Raw genomic sequence first — 26,342 nt, forward strand, 5'->3', positions numbered from 1 at the left:
AAGGATTGCATGTTTTTTCCTTAATACGCGCTCCATGGCTCATGTTGCAAATTTTGTAAGTAATGAACAGGAATGCGATAATTTCTAATCCTGTTAAGCCTCACACCAGCTGGAAAGTAATTGCATTAGAGTTTGAATAGATGTCAAAACTAACCGCATTCTCAAGCGAGCGTCACGGGAGCGCGAGCCCCGCCTTCCTAGGGATTAGCACGCGCTAAACCTCAGATCTGCGCGCTCTGTCAGGTAACGCCGCAAACACCATCCGCGACAAACCTAACAGCACAAACAAGGATAAATAAAGATATTGGTTCGGTCTAATTTGGTTTTTGCGATACCAGCCGAGAGGTCGGTGTTTGGACTTTCAAGTTTCTACGCTGTGAACTATCAAGTGTTCTATCGTTTAGTAAATTTCAGAGTAAATCTGCGCAGTGGGTCGCATCTTTTGGAGAGGACAATGTTCATCATATTTGAGAGTGACGGGAGCGCGCGAGTCAGCGTCGCTCGCGGGGAATGACGCTTCAGACTTTGACCAAGTGTTATCAAGTTAATTATTACCTAATGGACTAAATGAAGAATGCCGCACGTTTGGGAGTTCATTCTGATTCTCAACGTTAATGTCGTCTTTGTAGAAGGTAAACTGTTCACATATGAAAACTCACTCTCAGGATGCTTAAGATGCTGAAAGCTCTGTTGTTAATATACTATAACAGAATTTTCAATATGCTGGCAAGAGGCAATGCATTAACATCCAAAGCTACATAATTATTACATTGAATGTGTCCTTTTTTCTTTTTCTCATAACAAAATGTTGAATATTTACTGTCTGAAGCGATTGTTTAGCCTACTGACTGTCCTGCTGAAGAAGAAAAAAACCATTCTGAAAACAGACTAAAGATGGTATGCTAGTTTTAGCTGGTTTAAGGAGGCTTTAGCTATTAAGATGGTCTTTCAGCCAAATCATGATGGTCTTATATCTCATGATGGTCTTATATCCCATGATGGTCTTATGGTCTCATCTCAAAAATGAAAAGATTTTAAATGGAACAGTAGGGATTTGGAGGGGGGGAATCGTTTCCCAAAAATGTAATTTCCTGCATAGCTGTGTTTTCTTGTATTCCTTGCTAAATAAACAACAACAAGATAGGTTTTGAGAAAAGAATGACCAGGGATTCGAAGAATATAGTCTTAAACCAGATTAAGATAGTTTGCTGGATTTTAATGTGGTTTAAAATGGCTTCCCAGCCTGGCCGAGCTGGTCTTCAGGTGGTCCAGGTGATCTGCCAGGCTTATCAGGTAAAAAGTGCAGAAACCCTTTTAAAAATCAGCCAACATATGTGTTTGACCAGGCTGGGAGACCAGCAAACCATCTTTGACTGGTTTCAACTTTATTTTCGGTTCTCAATCCTTTTTTATCTTTGTCATACTTTTCTCAAATGTGATCTTTCTCTAATGAGTACAAACATATTATTGTTATATTAAACACTATAAAAGGATTTCACTGCTACAAAACAAAAAAGAAAGACATAAAAAGGGACGCAAGACAAACATGAGTATTAAAAAATCGACGTAAAAAGGTTGTCAGTGAGGCATGATCCTCAGAGTAAAGCTCATCTAGAGTCTATGGTGTTCTTATGTTCTTCTGCACTAGTGAAGTACCCAGTTTGTTTTGGCAATTCTGAGTTTGACGTCATCCTTCCTCCTGGGGATGGGCATCTATAAAAAAACAGACACAAGTTAGATCTTCAAAGAGCAAGATATGTGCATGAAAGGTTTCTACAGAAAAGCCCGTAATGAATGTTTGAAAGGAAGTTGACGTGTGATTCGAGGTCAGTCTAGTACAGGAATGTCGACGGCTTAGAGTGTGAGGAAAATCAAAATCAAGCCACCTGGTTAAATGCTTGAGGATTATTTTCCTTATTCCAGCCAATAAAACTGACTCAGGCGTGTCCAAAAACGTGCTGTGTAAAATAATATAGGCCTACAAGCCTTTTTATGTTTAGTTCAATATCTCACAGGGAGCCACGCACAGCAGAGAGGATATATGGGGAGCCGGGCTCAATCGAGTGTCAGCATTTCGCAAATCTCTCGGTGTATGAATCTCAGCACCTGCACTTACAGCAAATCCGTGGCTCTCGATGCTTCTAGATACCGTAGTCTCAGAAATGGCAGCTTCCTACGAGCCACATAAGTGAAAGTGCACAAGCTTCTCATATCTCGGATACAGATGTCAATAAATTGGGATGGAAGAAAATTGGGCTCCAATCCTCTGCCCTGTTCATGACGGGCACATCAAAGCAACCTGCCTTGAGAGTAGAGCTATGGTGTGGTGTATTAAAGAGCAGCCCTGAGTGCTTGACTTGGCAGTGGATATGATGCAAGCTGCAGCCTGAAGCCAGAGGGAGAGAGGTGAGGGGAATAGTGATGTGAGATAACAGAGTGAATTCAGAATGCTGGAGTCTGCTGCCTCTGTGACCTACTTTCCAGAGCAGAGGATCCAGGATGCACCTGTCGTCATCTCACAATGTGTGTTTTTTTTATTCTTGCAATTAACCGGTGCTATTGGCAAATATTGACTTTATAAATTTGCATGCTACAATTTATTTTTATTTTTTGTAAAATGTTTTGCCTCAAAAATACTTTTTAAATGTGCCTTGTAGCATTAGAGACAACTTCATCCTTTCATTTGACAGCAGAAACTGCTCTCCCTGGGGGATTGGGGTCTATTACAGGTGTGACTGACTGTATTTTCAAAGAGCCGTGGATGAGTGATATCTGAATCTCTTCTTTTCCCGCAGCACAGCCAGTGTCATCAAAGCTGCACGATGGTTGGTGGGCATACAAAGATCTTGTCCAAGGGAGCTTTATACCAGGTAAGCCTTTCAAAAGTAAGAAAAGCAAACAGTGTGAGAGTATGCAGAATGTGTCTTGTCAAGAGTCATGCTGCTTGCCACACTAAGACTCGCAAGATCTGCAGAGGCTTTGTGTGTTGACTTATAGCATATTAAACATCAGTATGCCAATGAATATTTTATTCTGTTTGATTCACACTTTCAATGTATGTAAACACGGTGTGAAGGAGGTGGATTTTACACAAACAGTGTGAACAGTATTTAACAGTACTTTGCAATTGCTGCATCATAATTGGGAGATTAAATGTGGAGTTTATAGTGCCTACATTCCACTAGATTAGTTAGCCTGATACATTTAAGGTTGTTAAATGATATACGTGCAAGATAGAGGTTATTTTAAAAGTGAACTTGAAAGCTGAAGTGTGTAATCACCAAACAGAATTGTGTGCAAAAACAATGATCGTTTCAAACAAGTTTCCCAGACACTCCCCCGGTCTGTTTTGTAAAATAAATGAGTACAGCAAGACACTGGAGCAAGAAACAGCAAGACACTGAATTAAACGATACATTTTTATATTGAAAGACAAAGACTTTTCTTGTAAAAAGTACTCCAACAATCTTTTTTTTATGCACAGTTTTTAACTGTGGGGGAAAGTTACTTTTAAAAGTAATGTGTTATAATATTGTTTTACAAAAAGTAAGTAATTTTTGCTTATTGTTATGGTTGAATTGGATCATTGAAGGTCACCAGGAAAGACATTAGTTAATAAAGTGAGATTAAAAATACGTAAAGTATATTTGTGTTATTTAGCCTATTTAATTTTTGCAGGTTTGTGTAATATTCCAAGTTTGCAATTCACTGTTTTTAGTCATTTTGAAGAATACTGAATCTTTTTTTGTGCAAATGAGATGAGTAAATGCATGCTCACAATTAGTCTAACTTCGTTACTTATTTGAAAATGTAAGCTATTTTGTTGCTATAGGAATGTGGCCGAAGACAAATGCTAAGTTCGGAAAGGAAATTACGCATTCTATGGAGCCCCTAAAGGGACATGGTAATGTGAAAAAAAATATGCTTTTGCTTTCTTTCGCAATAATATTTGGGTAATTATACTGTATATAATTTGCGGGTGTCAAGGAGCTGCTATCAATATGCGGGGTATTGAAATGGCTTTTGAATGCGCACGCTTTTTACTTTCACTTTTACTTTCACTCGAATTTGGGAGGAATAGGGAGGGGCAGTACTGACCACACATTTTACAAGATAAGATATTGGTCAATGACGCTCAGGATCTGTTTCACACCAAATCGTCCACCCTGTCAGTCTTCTCTCCTTACTATCTTCACGTGAGAAGTGAAATCTGATGCACTGTAATGTAACGTTACTACCGCAGCAAGCCTAACTTTTAGGGACCCCATAGAATGCGTTACTCATTTTCTGTGCCTTTCCGAATTTGGATTTAGGCTTCGGGCACATCCCTACTGATTACTTAACTCGCATTACTTATGTGTTACCCAGACACTGTTTTTAAAGTACATTTATTCAGCAAATATTCATTAAAAACACGTTTAAATTGTTACAAAAATATTCTATTTCATTTAACAGGCTACTGTTCATCTGATTTTCTACTCAAAAAATATGTCACGGTTTCCACAAAAGTATTAAGCAGCACAACCAATTTCAACATTAATAATAATAAGAAATGTTACAATCTTTTATGATATCTGAATGATCATGTGACACTGAAGACTGGAGTAATGATTCTGAAAATTCAGCTTTGACACCACAGAAATAAATTACTTTTTAAAATAATATTCTAATAGAAACCTTTAAATTGTAATAATATCTTACATTACAGTTTTACTGTGCTTTTAATCAAATAAATGTTGACTTGATGAGCAAATGACACTTAGTTCAAAAACATTTAAAAACTTTTAAATAGAAGAGTACAGTCTAGTACATTTTTTCTGATTAGCATTTTCTGAGACAAAATCTGTAGAATTTGGCCAAATGGATTTAAACATTGTAAAATGTAATAATAATCAAATCATATAGTTGAACACGCAGGCGTAAAACACTGGATGAATTAATTCTCCACACATCTTGTTCTGCGGGCGCTGATCCCGTGTGGGCCTGGTTATAGCTTAATCTATTTTTACAGCTTGTGGTCTCACCTGATTAATGCTTACTATTGAAGCAGAGGTCTGAGACACTTTATGAGTTTTATTCGAAGGACTTCATTATGTAGTCAGTCAGTAATGTATGTAACCAGCAAAGGAGCTCTTTGAACACTATTTAATATGCTTAAAAAAGAAGCTATCTATAGGGGACAGATCCATACAATTTATTCACAAAGAAGGGTCTTTATATTTAAACAAAAAAAGTTATGCAAGATCTACTTGCAAGGACATAGCAGTGCAGCATCAATCATGGTTGTAAGGGATATCAAGTAAGCCCTATAGCAACTCATAAATGTATGCATTGCACATAAATTTACCTCTTTATTAAGCGTTCTGCGAGGGAGAAAAACTCTCTGGATTTATATTGTGTAAATGTCCTTGAGACTTAAAAAGGGACTATGAAAGAAAGAGGACGAGAAAGCACTCAAAGAGCCAACATCATCCGTTTCCCAGAGCATGTTGGATTCATCTCAAAACAGTCCTCACAAGTAGAAAAATCTTTTGCTTGTCCAAATGCTAAAGGCAACGGTTTAGTAGTAATCTTTTAAACTTTAGTGTATGCCTTAAGCGCTTGTGACACTTGTTCAGTTGTCAAAGAATATATCAGTTACGGTTAAATCTGATTTTATTGTAGAATATCAGGTGTAGTTGTGAAGTGAAGTTGAAGTTGTACTTCATAGGGGAAGTGTGTGTCATTTCTGCACCACCAAATAAAATGGAAACAATATTTTATTTTTCAAAACAGGTTTTTCCAACACCCACCTTGTCTGCCATTGGTCAGGCAAACAGATAGCCCCGCCCCCAAGCGCACGTCATTGGTTGAGCCACTGTTGCTGGATTGTTGTGGTCGGATGCTCAAAAAAAGGAAATGCTTTGAAAGCACCACAGATACAGCGTTTACACATTTTAGCTAAATCAAACTTACACATTGGCTTCCTTAGCTGTCTCTGCATATTCAGTAGGAGGAAGTATTTAACACTAAAAAGATTACACACATCAGCTTTAAGTGCATTTATGATCGATTCATCATACTTACAACAGGAATAAAATGTTATGCTCAGTCACTTTGATCATGTCAGCAACACAAATTTGCTTTCATATCGTTCAATTAAGAAAGGCCAGTTATATTTTAAGATGTTTGAGAGACTAATTTGAGTTTAGAAGGAAAAAAACCTTTTCCATTTTATAATTTTGCCTTATCAGTTTAATGTGATACACCAAAAAGTCTCATGATTGACATGCATTGGCTATTTTCAGTCATTGACTTTATTTCACTCTTGTGAGATATGAACTTCTCTTTAATGTGTGCATTTTCATGAATGAATATTTCTGTCCTGTTTTTGGCACACTCTCATTATATGCTTACATAGCTGTGGCAGAAAGTTCTTACATTGTTAATTGCTTGAGAACATCTCTTCTGTTCTCCTGAGGGTTATGCTGAAGCTGCTGTGAGATGTTCTACTTTAGAAATGCATGGTGAAAACTTGTCTCACTTGCACAAAAAACAACATGTGTTATATTTCATAAGCAAAACCAGAGACGGTGTGTGTGCACTCATCATATTAGAATGATTTCTGAAGGATCATGCGACTCTGAAGACTTCAGTAATGATGCTGGAATTTTCAGAAGCTTTGCCATCACGTGAATAAATGACAATTTAAAATGTCTAAATAGAAAACCGTTATTTTGAAATGGTAGTATTTCACAATGTTCCTGTTTTTCCTCTCTGTTTTTGATCAGATAAATGGTAAAATACTTTTAGCGTCAACAATATAAAGTGGAAAGCTTTTGCTTGCTTTTAACATTTAAAAACCAAACAATAATTAAGTGTTGGGCTAACGTTTCAGGTGATTGCATTTATGTGCTAGCGAAACCAAAGAAGCAGTTCACCATTATACTGTGATTAAATGTATATGTTCAGCTATCTCCCATCAGCACTTGTGCTCAGGGGTATTAACAAACATTGTGTAAGCAAATCTGAACAAAGCAAAACAATTTAATGTCTTTCTCTTCATCTGGAAAACGGCACTGTTAAAAAACAATCTTCAGTTGCAGAAACATGTAAAGCCAAGAGAATATGTAAAAATACTTAATTGTAGCGTTAAAATGCATGTGCTTCTTCCATATTTAAGACTTTATGCAACTTTCAGTGTGATGTAACCTCAGCGCCTTGCATTGTACTGTACACTATTCAGTTGATGTATTTGTCCCCTGTCATACCTAAAAAGCACTTTGACAGAGTTCTCATTAATGTATTGAACCCAAAGCCAAATCTGGCACAGATCCCTGAGGATGAGGGTGCCATCTGTCTACCACTCAATAATTGCTACAACAAAATCACTATATCACTCTGGATATGACAGACTGTTAGCACCAGAGCTCAAAACGCTCAGCTGACCTTAACAATGGATTCAGAGAGTGTTCAGCTAAAAAATACCAACAAACTCAACAGGATCTTACACATAAACTCAGGCTACTGCTGTTGATTTTAATTTTTTGAGTGTATGGTTTGTTATAGAGTTGTTCATTTTTTTGTGTTGCCTCTCTATTTAAAAAAAAAAAGAAGAATGCATGACATATCTACCATATCGGCCAGTATCAGATATTTTAAAATCAGTACATCCTGGACATACTGTTTAATGGATGATATTGGATACTTAATTGTGCATACTTGATTTCTTTATTTTTACATTTAGATTTTCTTTAATTTAATAATAGCATAAAATGTAATCTTAACAAATCTCAAATTGAATATCCACGTTTCATTATGACGTTGTGATGCCTAAATTTACTTTTTTTAAAATAGTTATTCGTTTTTAGTTTTCATTATAGACAAAATATTATAGAATTAAAAAAAATGGGAAAAAAAATCTATGAATATGCTCATATTTACAGTTTTTGTAATTCTCCATTTTCCAGTTCAAGATTAAAATGATACAACTAGTGTCCGACAGCCTGGCTTTAGAATTTTGCTATCTTACATGTTGAATTATGGACTGAGCTGAGTCTACTTTTAAATAAGCACACATTTCTTACTCGTTCCTCCTTCAATTTTATAAGCAGTTGCAAATTATGTCTGTCCTTGACATTTAAGAAAGCACAGAGAAGCAGTGAAAGTGAGAAGTGAAAAAAATAAAAAGCAATTCCACCTAATGAGCTCAGTGGCTGTTAGGATCTAGACAAAAGCAGGATTACACCTTAGTTAGATCACAGTTTTGGAAACAATCCTTTATTTAGGTCATTGTACAAAGAGATGCTGAAAATACACGAATAGCACGTAAATAGCTTTCATGCATTCGAAGGAACAGAGCTTGTTCCACAGCTTCCTAGTATGGCGTAATCTTTGTATCTAATGCATTTTCTCATCCTGATTTAATAAGGCAACACATCACGTAGCCCAGTCCGGTTTCACTCCTGCAGAGCCAGGCAGGATGAGAGGAAAATCAGGTCGGGAATCGCTTGTTCATGCTGGATAAATCTGTTTATAATCTCAGCCTATGGGGACAAAAGTTGATACTCTTTGCATTGAAGAATCCAAGCTCTTGGTGATCTAATGAGTTTGACGTGGCCAGTGTGGAGGTCAGGGTCACTATATCATCTGCACTCAAGCTCCTGCCACTAACCTCATACTGGATTCAGTTAAAGGGATGGTTCAAAATTATACCCAATCATGACAAAACTTTTATTTTTAGCTTATAGATCCTTTTAATGAAAGGGGACACTATCATACACCTGGTGCAATGCTGCGCCAGGCACGACGCAAGTGTTTTTTGCTAGTTTCAGCCCGACATAGTTATCATTTTTTATCGTCCTGCGCCACGTTGTTTAAATAGCAAATGCATTTGCGCCCATGGGCATGATTGTCTGAAAACGAGGTGTGTTCAGGCGAAATTGTTGGTGTGTTGCTATTTTGAGGCAACTGAAAATTTTTTTTTTTTGCCATTTAAAGAGCACGTTAGTAATGTGGCGGGTCCACAACGTGCATACACTCTGCTTATTACACACAAATGGTAGCCAAAACTAGCAGCAGCACACAAACTAGCCAAAATATTAAAAATAAAAGGATTACAATGTAAAAGATTATTATTGTGTACCTAAAGATATGGTGGAATCTGGCTTTTCCCGTAGATGGGCAAAAGTGGATTCCGACTCAGCCTAAGTGCACTTGCGCCATGCGCTTTAGACCATGAGTTTAGATCGTTAAAATAGGGCCCAGGGACTTCCTAGGTGTTGGGCTCCTCCATTGATCTGTCATATTAATTAAAACAACAAATATGAAGTTTGAGGTTCAATGCACTTATAAAAATCTCATTCCAATCAGCATTAGAGCTGTTTACTGTTTAAGGACTGTGAAGCATCTCAGAGAATAAATTAATCATATAAGGTCAAGTATGTCCTTTGGCTGTGTGTCTAATGTGACTAATTCCATCTGTGTTTCTTTTTTTTCTTTTTTTCTTGAGTTTGTTTTTGCGAAACGAATCACATTAACATGCTGTTCTCTTATTTGGATGCACAATAATTACCTCAAAAAAGAGAACCAGCTCTGCTTCTGGTAATTAAGTGGTAAAATTGATTGCTTGTCAAAATGTTGTCTCAAAGGATATCAACCACCAGATCCAAACTCAAAAACAACATCTACACCATGGATGGGGCTAAAGGAGGAAATTTGGGATGAGCAACTTGAGATAATCCCCCGAAACATATCATATCCCCCGCCAATCAGATCATGACCCATTTCAAAATGGCAAATGCAACATTCTCCTCCTGAAAATTAAAGCAAATGCTCTCACTTTTTATGTTTATATTTTACTAGTGCCATCTTTCTGGGGATTAGTTAACACTGCCTGGAACCTGTGCGCGATTGGGAAGAGACAGTCGCCTGTCAACATCGAAACCAGTCGAATGATTTTTGACCCCTTCCTGAACCCACTACGACTCAATGCAGGGCAACGTAAGGTAAGTACAAGAAAGGATACTGGAAGACTCTTGATCGTATTTTCTTAAAATAACACTGACACTGTGATTGACAGTTGCAGCATAATCCTTTCTATAATATATGTTTAATCATATAGAGTAGCTATTTTTCACATTATTTAAACTGGTAGAATATCTACAGTCACACATTATTCAGTTTAGAACACTGTCCCATAATTCATTGTAATTTTGACAAGATCGGGTCACACGGCATAACCCCAGCTTAGCGGTCCATTTGTCAAATCTAATCACATCCTCTATTTACTTTTATGGCTGTTGTTTAGACAGCTAGCTGTTTAGTTTGTTGCTTAATCTTAATTCATTGGGTGACTTTTTAATATACCTCTATTGTCCAATGAAGCAGATCTTCAATTATTTTTTGCCAAGCATAATAGTGAAGCCTTCCAAATGAAACCTTTGAAGAAGGCTAATGCTCCACTACTGTTAGTTTGTTACGACGCTGCTTTAATGAGATCGCTAATTCTCTACGGCATGCAAAATCGCTTGCCATTTGCTTTCAGCGAAGTGCACCTGCAGTCGGTCAGCAGATTAGTGTGACTAAACTCATTTACCAGGCACAAATGCAGTGTTTGATTATTGATGGTTGGCATACATCAGATATTACTCTGACCTCTTAAGGGATTCAGGCGGTTGTTGTCAGATCTTGAGTGCAAAGGGGTGGATTTATTCCATAGAGCAGGAGGGAAAGGAATGAGTTAATTCCTCATTTAACATCCTGTTTTATGATTAATGCTGCTGTGCATCTGCTGGGGGAGAGATTAGGCTAGCTCACCATCTGTGCTGACAGGGCTTGTCACTGAAGAATTCTCCAGTAAAGCTCCAAGAGGTTGTGCTTATGGATAATATACCCTAGTTCATCTTCTCTCAATAATACATTTGTACCCTAGACTTAGTCAGGAACCCGGAATAAAAGTGTGCTGTTGTTTTCCTCTGGAGGTTTTTCTGCTCTTATTTCAAGAGACCCAATTACATTTATGTATGCACTGCTCCTTTGAGCTTGTTATGACTGCGCTCTGTATGTGGGGAGTTGATGTTATTCCTAGAGAAAATTCCATTGGAGACCTGAATGTTCTCCATGAATTCAAGTCAGTTTGATTGGTTAGTGGCGTTGGTAACCAGAGGGCTGTTAAATAATGGAATTTATGCATGGAAAAGTTTATGGTCTCTTTTAGATCGACAAGGCGTTAATTCATTCTTAAGTTACTGAATGGAAATATCTTGTTGTTTTTCCACGTCACTTTAGTTTAGGTAATTTTGAGATATAGGTTAAAATATGAACTATAATATAGTCACAACTGTGAAATACAGTTATTTTATTGTTAACTAAAACTATTAAAAGTTATTTTTGTTAATTGGAAAAAGCTGAAATATAAATATTAGGTGAAAATTTTAAACTAAATGTTTTTTCTGTTTTTAACTAACTGAAATAAAATGCATTTAAGTTGAAGTACTACTGTACAATTACTAAAACTTTAAAAAAATATAAATAAATAAAAACTAATAAAAATTACAAAAGAACATAACAAAATTACTAAAACGTAAACTAAAATAAAAAATAAGCTAATTCTATAATAGTATATAGATATAATTAAAATAATGCTGGTGAGAAATAAAGTTGCATTTGTGAGATAGAAAGTCGCAATTACAGGAAAGAAAGTCGCAATTACAAGAAACAGCCACAAATGTGAGATATAAAGTTGCAATTGTGAGAAATAAAGTCACAACTGAGGAAAAGTCACAGTTGTGAGTTATAAAGTCACTCAATTATGTGAAATAAAATTGCAATTATGAGGACAAAGGGTCAGAGTTGGAAACGGGCTTCCACATTCTTCTGTGTTTCGGTGGACAGTTGTGATTAATGCTGTGAATAATGAGTGTCATTCCTAGTATTATAGTTCAGCTTAAGTTGCTATTTTATTCTAAATTATTTCAGAGCTACAGTTCAGACTGACCGTAATTACCTCTTGCTCAGAATTTATCCTATGAAACGTCAGGCTAAATGTATCGCTCATTCTCATGTTCCTGAGGGATCAGCATTCAGTACTTCTTAAACTGTCTCTAGATCACAAATGAGGCGACTATAATTTGAAATCTACCATTAGGCCGTGTGTCCACCAAAGCGTTTTTAGCCGGCTGAAAACGCTAGACGCTCTGCTGAAAACGCCTAGCTGTGGGCGCTTGAGAGCGTTTTTTCAGTTGAGACGATTCGTTGTTATGATACAGAATAACCGCAGCACAGTTTACTTGTAACTGATTTCGTGGATAATTTGTTTCATACTAAAAATTTATTTTTCATCCATTGTGTTCGGTTAGCTCAGCTGGTTGACGTCGTTGTACATAAAGAATGTTGTGACAGTTGGTCGTGTGGTATTTGTCCCGCCCCTCCTCCACTGTGATTGGACGGCTGTGTAAAAAGTGACAGTGATGAGCGCTGCGTTTTACCCAAAGTTGAACATTTTCAACTCTCGGCGACCAGTAAAAAACGCCGGGCGCTCAGCGCTTGAGCATTAAATACACGCTCAGCGCCTCGTTACGCTCATGGCGTTTAAAAAACGCGGCGCTCCCATTGAAAACAATTAGAATTTTACGCCAGGAGCGTGAAAAAACGCTTTGGTGGACACACAGACTTAGGATACCTTCACGAAGACTCTCACAGCTGTTAACAAAGATGTTCTGATCACTAGGGCGCCATAACAAGACACATTTTGGTCTCAGTTAGTAATCATAACTAGCAAAGTTAACATCAAGTAAAGGCAAAATATTCCAGGTGTTGTTTTTCCATAGGCTCCCGTCTTTCAGCTCAGATACATAATTCCTACCTCAGCAGTTGCACATGTCAACCAGGTTTACCTGGAACAAACTCAGTCCATCAGAACTAACTAATGTGTTCATTGTGTTAGTGCCTATTTTTCCAGGAATTTCCTGTACGGGAGGGACAATGTCAAACAGTGCATGTAATGCCTTTTAGCTTAGCCAGGTGAAAACGGCTTCACTTTTGGCCTCCCAAATGTGAACATGGAATCACTTCATATTGTTTTATCATAAAAGGTCAGAAATAAGAATGTCTGATCCAGACATGTTTTGTTTTTTTTCAGGTCAGTGGAACAATGTATAACACGGGCCGACACGTGTCACTGCGCCCAGACAAGTCACACCTGGTGAACATCTCTGGCGGGCCGCTGAGCTACAGCTACAGGCTGGAGGAGATCCGGCTTCACTTTGGCAGCGAGGACAGCCAGGGCTCAGAGCACCTGCTCAACGGCCAGGCCTTCCCTGGAGAGGTGAGCCAACATAGAGCCTGGAAATACATCACTTCTGTGGGATTTAATTAAACCTGTCTTCCTTCAAACGTCTGGATGCGGCGACAGACCCTTGAAGTACTGGCACTGTTAATGGAGTAGGCAAAATTGTGAAATTAGTCCCTTTTATCAAATTAGTTTTACACTAGAACACTAGACAACATGGAACAGAATAAGACAATGAGATATCATTTGAGCAGATCAAAGACATTTTTCAAAGCCAAATCAATTGTTGCAATTTTCTAGCCTGAATGCCAGCCCGAACCCCGCCCACAAATTTTTTAGGTCGGGAAGTTCAGTCTGGACTCGATCTGTTGAGGAGCTATTATGCCCGAACAAAAATTGTTCGGACCAATCAAATTGTCAGGGCGGGCTTTATACGATGATGGACGGATGAGCAACCATAGACATCATATCTATGTGAGCAACGGTAACATAACCATCCACTTCATCAGAGCGCTTGGGTTGAATTCATGGCTGACGCTGGAGAATTGAGTTGTGTATATTCCGCTATCGCGTGTGTTATAGAAGATATAGACAGCGCATTCATTTTAGAAGAGGAACAGAGAACCGTGATCAAAGCATTTGTCGAGGGGAAAGAGTGCAGAGGCCTTTTATTTCCTAGTTCGGTTGAAACGCCCCATAATCACTGTCCAATGGAGCAGTATCAGACTCACATTCTGACTAGAATCTGAGTATGACGACGTCAGGCTAGCAATTTTCACTAGAGTGATAATTTTGTGATTTCTCTGAAAATGTGTGCATTGTGCAGTGTCATGGAGTTTGCATTAATAAAGTCTTTTTTAGTCAGGATTAAGGGCAAAATTCAGGATTATGGAAGCGATTTTGCTGTAAGAATAGGCTAAATAAAAACAAAGCAATGAGTCATCTTCCAGTTTGCACAGTCACAGGATTTGAATAGGTCATATGCTTTTAATGTACATGTTTATAGTGAGGAAAAACAGGTGAAGACGGACCACATCCATCGTGTGCTGCTTAAAGCTTTTGTGTTGGCTAGTTCTTGTTGACAATAATTTTGTCTGAATCTATTCAAAAATGTATAAAAAATGCAATTCATACACTATCTGGAAGATTTTTTAAAAATGTTTTTAAAATAAATATTTTATGCTCACAAATACTGCATTTATTTGATCAAAAATACAGTAATAACAGGAATATTGTGAAATATTACAATTTAAAATAACCATTTTTTATTTGAATATATTTCTGAAATGTACTTTATCCATGTGATGACAAAGCTGAATTTCAGCATCATTACTCCAGTCTTCAGTGTCACATGATCCTTCAGAAATTATTCTAATATGATGATTTGCTGCTCCAGAAACATTTATTATTATTATCAATGTTGAATACAGTTGTGTACAATAATTTCAAGGATTCTTTGTTGAATAGAAAGTTCAAAAGTACAGCATTTATCTGAAATAGGAAGCTTTTGTATCTTTATACACTACCGCTTTTTTTAAAAGAAATTAATACTTTTAATCTGCAAAGGATGCATTAAATTGATCAAAAGTGACAATGAAGACTTTTATTATTTTATAAAAGCTTTCTATTTCAGATAAATGCTGTTCTTTTGAAGAACCTTGTACACAACTGTTTCCCACATTGATTATAATTAATAATGTTTCTTAACAACAATAATACTAATAAATATATTTTTTAATGACATTCAAAAACATTAAAAAAGTGTAAAAGTAGAAAAGTAGAAGTCCATACAGTTTTAAAAAACGGTGTGTATATAGTTTAATACTGAAAGAGAGCAAACAATTATTAATGCACAACAACAGCCAGTTTTCAAACTGTCAAGAATATCAATTTGTGCCAGACATATCAAATCATTTGAATGAGTTGAAATGTTTTCACTTTATCTTGGCACAAAGATGTGCGTCCCTCTGTGATCCTCACCTCACCTCTGATTTCACTGAAGTCAGCAGCTTCTCTTCATTTTCCTTATCCAAATGAGGTTATATGGCTAGCAGCTTTCCAACAACTTCATTCTGAAGCTGACAAGCAAGCTCATTATAACTGATGACTGAAGCATATTTTCTAATGAGTTCCAATGCCATTTTGAGCCACTGAAAATTAAGCAGCAGATTTCCTGGCTTCCATCTCTGAGCTGCGCTGAAAGAACAATAAAGCAGGATGGAGGAGCATAAAGGAGCTTCATAATGTTCCCATTAACAATTCATTAACAATTTATACACAACACACAGCAAAATATTTATTCGGATTAATGTACTGACCCTCATTACAGTGTCACACAAGATTACAAGCTGACATAAAGGAAGTTAATGGAGATATGCTGTTATATACACATCATTTATGGGCATATTTTATGGATAATGGCTGTTTTGAAATTAGTTCGCAGGCAGTCGTACAGACACAATGTTTTGGCTCCGTGAACACTTTCACCTAGCATGTGTTTGTTAGTGTTTTACTGGAAGTCACAATTCTTTTTTTTTTCTTTTGCAGGTGCAACTCATCCATTATAATCAGGATTTGTATTTAAATTACAGTGATGCCGCCAGGAGTCCTAATGGAATTGCAGTTGTTTCTATCTTCATGAAGGTTAGTAGACTCAGATGCTTTTAATGTATATAGTTGAAAGGAGACACGTCATTATCAGTCTTAAACTCCATTAATATTTAGCAAACATTATATACATTACAATTAACAGATCAGGTCAAATATTAATGTGCATGAATCAAAATGCCATAAAAGTTCTAACAGAATGGTTTGGTATTTTTAAGCATTATGTAATGTAGTAATTTTATTCTTTGAAATTTTCCATGCCCTATTATTAAAGCAATGTTACCTTTAATGAATACTGGAAATTTAACATATAATAATCGAATAGTTTTTCTAATAATCCGTTTTTCTTCTCAAAAGTTAAGCAAATATAAAAATCTGCAGTATTCGGCCCCCATTGTTTCATATCCAATACATTCATTATGCATTTATGTTGCTCATGTTTCTTCAAGGGAACAAACTAATAAAGTATAATTCATTTATACAAATCTAAATTATTTAAAAATAAATGACAATACTCAATGACAAATGAGAATCATATTTTTGATGAATAAAATACTTTTCTGATAACAATTCTCTTGGGCAAAAATGTGAATTCTTTGTGCACAAGGCCAGAAAAATATTTTCAAATTGACTGCCAGGATAAAACATAATCACTAAATTGTTTTATTGTTTTATTCAAAGTCACCTCTTCATCTTTATTCATCAGTATTGCCTTGGCATGTGCATTCTGTACTTGTAAAGTGCACTGCAAAAGATTATGATTTATCAAGTAATAGTGAAAAAATATCCATGAAGATTTACTTTTTTATTTCTTACTATTCCTTTGTAAACTATGTTAAGAAAGTAAAAATAAGTCACAACTTAAAAAGAGCTCTATGAAATCTGTTTTATTTATTACATTAAATTGTTTAATATTTTATTTTTTATGAGACATTTATATGTCATGGAGAGTAAAGTGCTTGACTTCTGTTTGACTTCACACGCATGATTACAAAATTAACAACAACAGTGTAAATAAAACTGCCAGGTGGTCAAACCATATTAATTATTTATACCCAAGTGCATGCTGGGAAAAGGGAGAATGGGATTGAACGACTAATTTTTTTTTTCAGAGTAGGCTTATTTGAAATAAGGCCCTGTCCCATATGGCACCATAAACACTCTCGGTCTGCACTTTCGTGACGTAACGCCGCTTCCACTGTCGGGAAGAAGTCTGCTGTGGAGCTCGCTTCAATGCAGGCTCGGCAAAAGTGCGCATCGAGGAGGGCGCATATAGACTGCAAAGGGGGCACTCTTGAGCACCCTTCTGAAGCCTATAATGACTAAATGGGACATCCTACGATCTCATGGACTTACCGTACATGTGTATGCGGCAGCCATTGTAAGTCAATGTACATCAGAATCATTGCTGATCATTGCATCATTGCATCCCAGTGTTAGGGGTGTACAGTTAAAGACCCAGAACCAGATATGAAGAATCAAGACCCAGAGTCAGAATTATAAAAAATTAAAGAAAATATTTACTGAAGATAGTTTGCAGTTTCATCAGCAGAAGTCAGCTTCAATACTCGCACAGGAGTTCGTAGGCCGCCCCGCTTACAGTTACAAAGATCACAGCAGTTATACCATTTCCAAGGTCTAAGCTACGTCATTGCTTACAGGTTGAATGATTCTCATTGGCTAAGAAACATTAAGAGCCTAAACAATTTAACACATGTGAGGAGATAGGGGTGCCAATCGCCATTAGTCAAGATAGTTGTCGTCCACTCATTAGATTTAGGTCTGTGGTGGCCTCGCAGGTTAGAGAAGGGCGCCGGGGTGTCTGGTCCGAACGTCCAGAACCTACATAGAATGTTATACGCACACACACACACACACACACACACACACACACACATAACAGACACTAGCAAATAACAGCTCCCATCAAGGCTGAAGAGAGTCTGAGCTCCTTATTATCAGTTAAGTATACCAAAACATAATGCTAAAACATTCACTCATTTGGGAGAAAAACAGATCACTGGCATTTACTCCGAAGGAAGGAAATATACTGGAAAGAATACATTTTAATACAACAATTAAAGTTCGATATAGTAACGCTCAATATAGCTTGACCATATGTCCAGCGAAGAATCATATGTGTCCACGCTGCCTTTAGGACCCTCTACTGATACCAGAGAAAGAGACAAAGGGCCTTGTGGGTTACGTGGCCTTCGTGTCCTGCGTGTACTGCGTGCAATCTCAAAGTAAGATTGGAATGCACCTAAAAGAAACTGGTTACTGACATCACATGCATTTAAGACAATATAATTTCACAAGCACAAAGAATATAAAAATTATTATGTGATAATGAATATATTTGATTATTGATTTTTATAAAGGAAGTATACAAGCATTCAAAAGGATATGATTATAGATGTATTTGAAGAGGCAAGGGATTTTGACCAACCCTTCACCAGCCACCTCCATTCAGTTGCTTAAAGGTGGGATCAGTAGTTTTTGAAAAACAATTTTGGCCAATGTTGATATTTGGAAATCACCAAAACAAACACGCCCCTGCCCCAAAATGATCTTGTCCCTAATTTGATAGCTCCACCCCACACTTACGTACGCTACCGTAACCCAGACAACGTCTATGGCGGAATCTGCTGTGCCCATAGATATACTTATGTACAGGTCCTTCTCAAAAAATGTGCATATTGTGATAAAGTTCATTATTTTACATAATGTAATGATAAAAAATTAAACTTTCATATATTTTTGATTCATTGCACACCAACTGAAATATTTCAGGTCTTTTATTGTTTTAATACTGATGATTTTGGCATACAGCTCATGAAAACCCAAAATTCCTATCTCAAAAAATTAGCATATCATGAAAAGGGTCTCTAAACGAGCTATTAACCTAATCATCTGAATCAACTAATTAACTCTAAACACCTGCAAAAGATTCCTGATGCTTTTAAAAACTCCCAGCCTGTTTCATTACTCAAAACCGCAATCATGGGTAAGACTGCCGACCTGACTGCTGTCCAGAAGGCCATCATTGACACCCTCAAGCAAGAGGGTAAGACACAGAAAGAAATTTCTGAACAAATAGGCTGTTCCCAGAGTGCTGTATCAAGGCACCTCAGTGGGAAGTCTGTGGGACGGAAAAAGTGTGGCAAAAAACGCTGCACAACGAGAAGAGGTGACCGGACCCTGTGGAAGATTGTGGAGAAGGACCAATTCCAGACCTTGGGGGACCTGCGGAAGCAGTGGACTGAGTCTGGAGTAGAAACATCCAGAGCCACCGTGCACAGGCGTGTGCAGGAAATGGGCTACAGGTGCCGCATTCCCCAGGTCAAGCCACTTTTGAACCAGAAACAGCGGCAGAAGCGCCTGACCTGGGCTACAGAGAAGCAGCACTGGACTGTTGCTCAGTGGTCCAAAAGTGGTCCACTTTTTTCGTATGAAAGCAAATTTTGCATGTCATTCTGAAATCAAGGTGCCAGAGTCTGGAGGAAGACTGGGGAGAAGGAAATGCCAAAATGCCTGAAGTCCAGTGTCAAGTACCCACAGTCAGTGATGGTCTGGGGTGCCATGTCAGCTGCTGGTGTTGGTCCACTGTGTTTTATCAAGGGCAGGGTCAATGCAGCTAGCTATCAGGAGATTTTGGAGCACTTCATGCTTCCATCTGCTGAAAAGCTTTATGGAGATGAAGATTTCATTTTTCAGCACGACCTGGCACCTGCTCACAGTGCCAAAACCACTGGTAAATGGTTTACTGACCAGGGTATTACTGTGCTCAATTGGCCTGCCATAGAGAATCTGTGGGATATTGTGAAGAGAAAGTTGAGAGACGCAAGACCCAACACTCTGGATGAGCTTAAGGCCGCTATCAAAGCATCCTGGGCCTCCATAACACCTCAGCAGTGCGACAGGCTGATTGCCTCCATGCCACGCCGCATTGAAGCAGTCATTTCTGCAAAAGGATTCCTGACCAAGTATTGAGTGTATAACTGAACATACTTATTTGAAGGTTGACTTTTTTTTGTATTAAAAACACTTCTTTTATTGGTCGGATGAAATATGCTAATTTTTTTAGATAGGAATTTTGGGTTTTCATGAGCTGTATGCCAAAATCATCAGTATTAAAACAATAAAAGACCTGAAATATTTCAGTTGGTGTGCAATGAATCTAAAATATATGAAAGTTTAATTTTAATCATTACATTATGGAAAATAATGAACTTTATCACAATATGCAAATTTTTTGAGAAGGACCTGTATATCTATGGCTGTACCTGCCGGGCGAGGGTAAGTGAAAGCAATGTGTTACTATGGTAATCCATGTCGAATATGTTTTTTGTAGTGTGTGTTTTAACCAAGCGTGCCGCACAAGCCAAGGACCCCCCGGTGACTGGTCCTAGTATAGGTATAAACCCCGCCTTCCCATGTTATTCAACGGGACGTGAGACCAACTAAACAATTAAATTACACTTCACATATCTTTTTTCCAAAGATAGTTTCTGTCATTTACTGTAGTTTTTATCATGCTGATGTAATTTCAAGTGTTTGTTTTTAAAATAAGTTTGTTTTTAGTTAGTTATTTGATGCTATAAAAACGATGCTGTGACGTCATGATTGACAGGTTCTCTGAGCGAAGTAGTCACTGAAGCACCAACTTCGGGCTCTTCGGAGGACTGAGGAGATTGTGTTTACTTTATTTTAACCCTTTCGCACGTACGATCACACCAGTGTGATCAGTCTTGGCTGGTCCCTGGAGCGTACGATCACACCGGTGTGATTACAACGGTCTGTGCATCACCTGATCAACTGTTAAATTCAAACGTGCTTCCGCGTGTTGACTGGCGCTGAGCCAGAGTCGGACGCACTCAGTGCTGTCATATATCACAACTATTGAGTGTTTTCAACCACATAATGTTTATTTTAGGTTTCAGACACTTAAATACACATAAGTACTAGCAAAACAATGATTTTGAGTTTGTAAAATACACACTGACATCTATGGAAGCGGCAATAATAATCCTTTCCATTATAATAAGACAACACTTTCATTCATATCAGATACACATTGTGTAAGTAGCTTTACATTTTACCCTATTCTTCTCCCAGTTCACAGGCCACTTACTTTCATGTATTTCGTGAGAAGTTGAGGAATTGACGTGTTGTAAATCCAACAGATCCGATTCTCTGAACTGTGAAACAAACTAACATGGCGCCGCCCATTGCGCATACAGCTCAAATAACGCGATCGTTATAACGGTGTTTAAACAACAAAACACTTCCACTTGCACATATATGACAATCGGAATATCAGTGTTTCATGCTATAGCTAATACATTTGTGTATATTTTTAATAAAAAAGGAAAAAAAATACATAAAAGCAGATCATCATTCATTCAGCGCTGTGTTGTGGTTGCGCTGTGTCACGTGACAAGCAATGACGCGTCACCATGGAAACATTAAAGTGACAAGTTCTAAATAACGGTCGCCTTGAAAAACTCACGCTGGGGGGCCAGTTAGAATATTTTAAACTTACGTGTGAAAGGGTTAACAAGCCTCTTGTCATACTGCAACAGACATCAAAATTTGAGGGGAACGGAGCAGACATAAGCCACTTAAAAAAAAGTGCAGTGACTGGGAGAGTGCATTTAGCGAGAGTGAGGGCGGGGCGTTGATTTAGCGGCTTTACTTCCTTACGACTACTGCCGAGGTCTGGTCCCGAGATCGCAACTGCGCAGACTCAAGTCCCAAGATGTCAGCGCCATATCGGGACACTGGCGGCTTCACTTCTCACCAATGGAAGAGAGCGAAGGGGTGTCGTCCATCTTTTTTTACGGTCTATGGTTTTAATGCGTCAATGGTTCAGCTCCGTTTCACGTGGAAAATGACGCTCAACACTCACAATGTTATCATGATAAACTCGATAGCATGAGTAGTCATAGTAGTGAATATATTACAACTATAACAAGATTAGGGGGCTATATCGCTCATAAAAATCCATTCAGTCTTGTCTTGATTTCTGTTCCCTTTCGAGGGAACTCGCGCTGCATCGATGACGCTTTGGGAAAGATGGATCTGAAGATGGATCTGAGGACCATTGTTCCTGCGAAAAAGGCTTCGGCCAAAGAAAGGTCCTGATGCCACTGGTGTTAGACCTCTGAGGGCAGCCCCGACCGAGCTGGAGCGGTGTATACCTCAGTATACAGTGCCACCACGACACTGTGTCAAAACTGGCACCCTTTGGTGCAGGTTTCCTCTGTCGTGCTTGTAGACCAGGACAGGAGTATGGTGGCTTAGAAGCCTAATTATATAAGGTTTGCGGCAGGCTGGTCCTCTCCGCTCAGATTCGTAAGGTTTTACAACTTCGACCTGGGCGCTACCCCAGGTTCACAGGTGCTCTTGTCTTAGTTGTGCTCTCAGTATTCACACAGACAGGCTCTGGTTCATATGGCGTTCGGGCATTCTCGTTTCCAAAGCGTCATCGACGCAGCACAAGTTCCATCGAAAGGGAATGTCTCAGGTTACGACTGTAACCCTAGTTCCCTAAAAATGGAAGGAGACGCTGCGTCACTTTGCCATACTCCCTGCATTCCTGTGATCGACTTGCTTCGGCTAAATCGAAGCTAACGCCGGTCAGATCGGATGTGCTTTTATCCTTTCCTGGTCGTGACGTCACCTGCCCGTGACGCTCACTCTCCCCATTGGACTAGTTGACACAAGTGCTTCAGACACAATCACGCAGGGGCGTTCCCAAAGCATCATCGACGCAGCGTCTCGTTCCCTTCTCAGGGAACTAGGGTTACAGTCGTAACCTGAAACGTTTATTTACCACTTTTCTCCTCCAAACTAAAGTGAGATGATGGTGGAGATTCCTCTGCATTTAACCTCATCACACAGCATGACGTAAGACTCGCAGATTGCAGCAGGAGTCACCTCCCTGATGGTTTGAATCGTGACTTCTGTGTAAATTGGAGCAGAACTGCCACAGTTCAGATGAAGGTGTTGCAGTATTGCAGCCTCCTCCACCTCCCCCGTTCACTTTCAATCCCGCTTCGTAGTGATCGTGATGTCGGGGAATCTCCACCATTCTGCTACTAATGAAGGCACATGGATGAAAGCCATTCATCTTCAGTACATGGGGGGAAAAAACACGTCCAGATGCCCCTACAATAAATTCTACTAGACTATTATTGATTATGCTTGTGATTTGGTGAAGCCGTAATGAAATATCTCAGCAGTAAGTTAACGCTCATGTCATTTGTGATTAATGTACTGAACAACACCATGTTTTATGAAACTCTGCCTTTTCATCAGAAAAAGCTGCAGAAAACTGGTTTTAAATGTTTTCTTTGATATCTGACTCTTCAGATTTCAGAGCCTACAAATGTATTTCTAAACCGTATGCTGAGCAGAGAGACCATTACAAGGATTACATATAAACGTAAGTGCCCACAAATACCCATGTACTTTGTCACTAATGTCAGTGGAGCCGGGGGTGCTCTTTTTTTTTTACACTTTTTCATTTTTAAAGCTGGTTTTTATTATCATTCAATTTAAATGTATATTAATTGTATTAACATTAAATTGAATTTATGTTACTGTTGTTAACTTAAATTACATTTGATTGAAAACTGCCTCCAGCAATATTATTAAATCAAACGGCTTCCAACAGTCTGAATGTGAAATATTGCTTCTGCGTAGAAGACCTTCATAACTTTAATAAAAAAAGACAGGGAAAACAAACTTGGCTTTGTATTACCACCTGGTGGTCTTGGATAAGAAGAAATATTTTATTCTGTCAGCATTGCCATCAGAACAAAATAATAATAGTGATATGAAAATATCATGTATTGTCCTGTAGGAATGTGTCTGGATATCTTGTAAGTGTGTGTTTTTCGCTTGTTTTGTATATGTCTTTCAGATGATGCATACTTACTGATGGGGCTCGATATTGAGGAGCTGTATCCCGAAACCTCCCGTTTTATCACATATGAAGGGTCGATAACTATTCCACCGTGCCTTGAGACAGCCACCTGGATATTAATGAATAGGCCGATTTACATCTCACAGATAGAGGTGACATGTTGAAAACTCTGTAAAATATATTTTTTATTATATTATATTTCAAATTTCAAGGCTGCAATTATTTGATCAACAATATAGTAAACCCGTAATATTATGAAAAGCAAATACAATTTACTTTTATTACTTTTTTTTATTTCTTGACTGTTTGAAAACTGGCTCTTGTTGTGCATACTAATAATTGTTTGCTTAATTTTTTTCAGTATGAGGCTGAATTATATACACACTGTTTTTTTTTAACTTTATACACTTTTTTTTTTTACACTTTTTAATGTTTTTGAAAGAAGTCTCTTCTGCTCACTAAAGCTGGATTTATTTATTATCGAAAATACAGTAAAACAGTAATATTGTGAAATACTATTACTATTAAAAATTAAAAATGTATTTTCAAATGTAATTTATTCCTTGGATGTTAGAGCTGAATTTTCAGCATCATTACTCCAGTCTTCAGTGTCACGTGATCCATCAGAAATCATTATAATATGTGATTTGCTGCTCAAGAAACATTTCAGATTATCAATATTGAAAACACTTGTGCTGCCTAATATTTTTGTGCAAACAATGATTATTTTTACATGATTCTCTGATGAATGGAAAGTTCAAAAGAACAGCATTTATTTGAAATAGAAATCCTTTGAAACGTTTATTTTTTTACTTTCACTTTTGATCCATTTAATGCATCTTTGTTGAATAAAAGTATTATTTAAAAATATATTATATTAAATTGAATATAGCCCAGATTAACATCTTAATTGCCTTTCCAATATCGCTTCAGATGCAGTCTCTTCGTCTCCTCAGTCAAAACCAGCCGTCTCAGATCTTCCTCAGTATGGGTGACAACATGCGGCCGACCCAGCCACTGCACCAGCGCTGCATCCGCACCAACATCAACTTCAGTCAGAGACGGGACTGTCCTAACAACCGTGTGCTGAGGCCGCAATACAGAGGTCTGTGTCACACTCCACATCAATAACATACGCAAGCTCTGCCGCATACATGCTGTGTTCGATAAAGCTGAGCACTCTAATTAGACACTTACCATCATTGCTCCTGAAACAGATGGAAATGAAACATTTGTCTCTGTGAATAAGTGGCATGTTTCACACAGAACGTTATCTGACAGCACATTTTCTGCTTCTCTTTTCAGTGAATGAATGGCTTCTGAAATAAAGGCTTGCGGTGGTTTAGTTACTTCAGAAATGTGGCCAATGGACAGAGGAAGATGGGATACATTCTGCGGGATGAAGCTTGTCAGTGATACAAAGGACTCTTCAGTAAAAATATATATCAAATTACTTTTATACTTGTTTACATGTTTATTACAATATACATGTATATCAAAGACATTGAAAGCAATTGCTTTGACCATTCAATCAGACAGGACTGGTTTTCAGTGACACTGGGTCTTCGGCTAACTCCCGAGGAACCGTCTTCTCTCGTTGTTTGCATCCGAACAGCAGGTGCGTTCAAGACTTGTTGCTGTGAATGAAAAAATACCTTGAGACTTTGAGACTTTACTTTGACACCAGGCAAACAAAAGGATTTCAAGCCTATACCTTGGTCTATTTGGAGCATGTTGCCTTCTCTACGTAAGTGTTTACAGTGCTACATGAATTGCCCAATAAATCTTTGAAGTGGTCGTGGTGAATGTTTCTCTTTACTTTTTTAATGACTTTTTTGAATCTGCCGTGTCACGAAGCTGCAAAGTTGATGCCAATGGATTGACAATCAAAATAATATATAATTGAGTCTGTTGAATATTGGTGAATTTTTATTATGTTCACATGGTGCTCAGAAGGGAAAGTTTCATAATGTTATGTTATGTAATGGATTTAATAAATATTTATAGGGTGGCTAATGTGTAATAAAGTGTGTAATAGAAAACAGACCAATCTGTTCAGATTTAGTAAAAAACTGCGCTATTTTGTTGGATTTAATTAAATAAGCATTTAAATAGCACATTTTTTAATGTTTTATTTGTTTATACTTGAATGGTTTATCTTTAAATGTAATCTTTTACATCTAAATGTACATTTTTCAGTAAATATAAATGTATAATCCGAACTGAGATGCTTATATTTACACTTAATATTAAGCTAAGTATGTCTCAATCATAAATGTACAAATATGAGAAATTTAAAAGAGAATAAAATGTAAACATTGGTCACATTGATTTTACTGCTATAAATCTGACAACATTTTAAAATTAGTCACATTGATTTTACTGCTAAAAATCTGACAGAATATTGAAGTTTTTGATGATATACACCACCATTCAAAAGTTTTTCGGTTGGTAAGATTTTTTAAATCTTCTCTTATGTTCACCAAGACTAAATTTATTAGTTTTAGTTAAGCATTTTGCGTCCATCTCTCT

General features: G+C 37.6%; 1 protein-coding gene across 1 annotated transcript; it reads left to right on the plus strand.

Annotated features, from left to right (window-relative positions):
* The first annotated feature begins 191 nt into the window (after positions 1 to 191).
* Positions 192 to 25,606, plus strand: ca10b (carbonic anhydrase Xb). The gene is made up of 9 exons (XM_077213020.1): positions 192 to 632; positions 2,796 to 2,870; positions 9,844 to 9,986; positions 13,121 to 13,306; positions 15,818 to 15,913; positions 23,255 to 23,327; positions 23,808 to 23,962; positions 24,744 to 24,915; positions 25,116 to 25,606. The coding sequence occupies exons 1-9, from the start codon at positions 575 to 577 to the stop codon at positions 25,136 to 25,138; spliced, it is 981 nt and encodes a 326-aa protein (XP_077069135.1). The 5' UTR covers positions 192 to 574; the 3' UTR covers positions 25,139 to 25,606.
* The last annotated feature ends 736 nt before the right edge of the window (positions 25,607 to 26,342 follow it).

Source organism: Siphateles boraxobius, unplaced genomic scaffold, assembly GCF_051911475.1.
Source record: "Siphateles boraxobius isolate OS27281-9 unplaced genomic scaffold, OSU_SipBor_1 66, whole genome shotgun sequence".
NCBI lineage: Eukaryota > Metazoa > Chordata > Actinopteri > Cypriniformes > Leuciscidae > Siphateles > Siphateles boraxobius.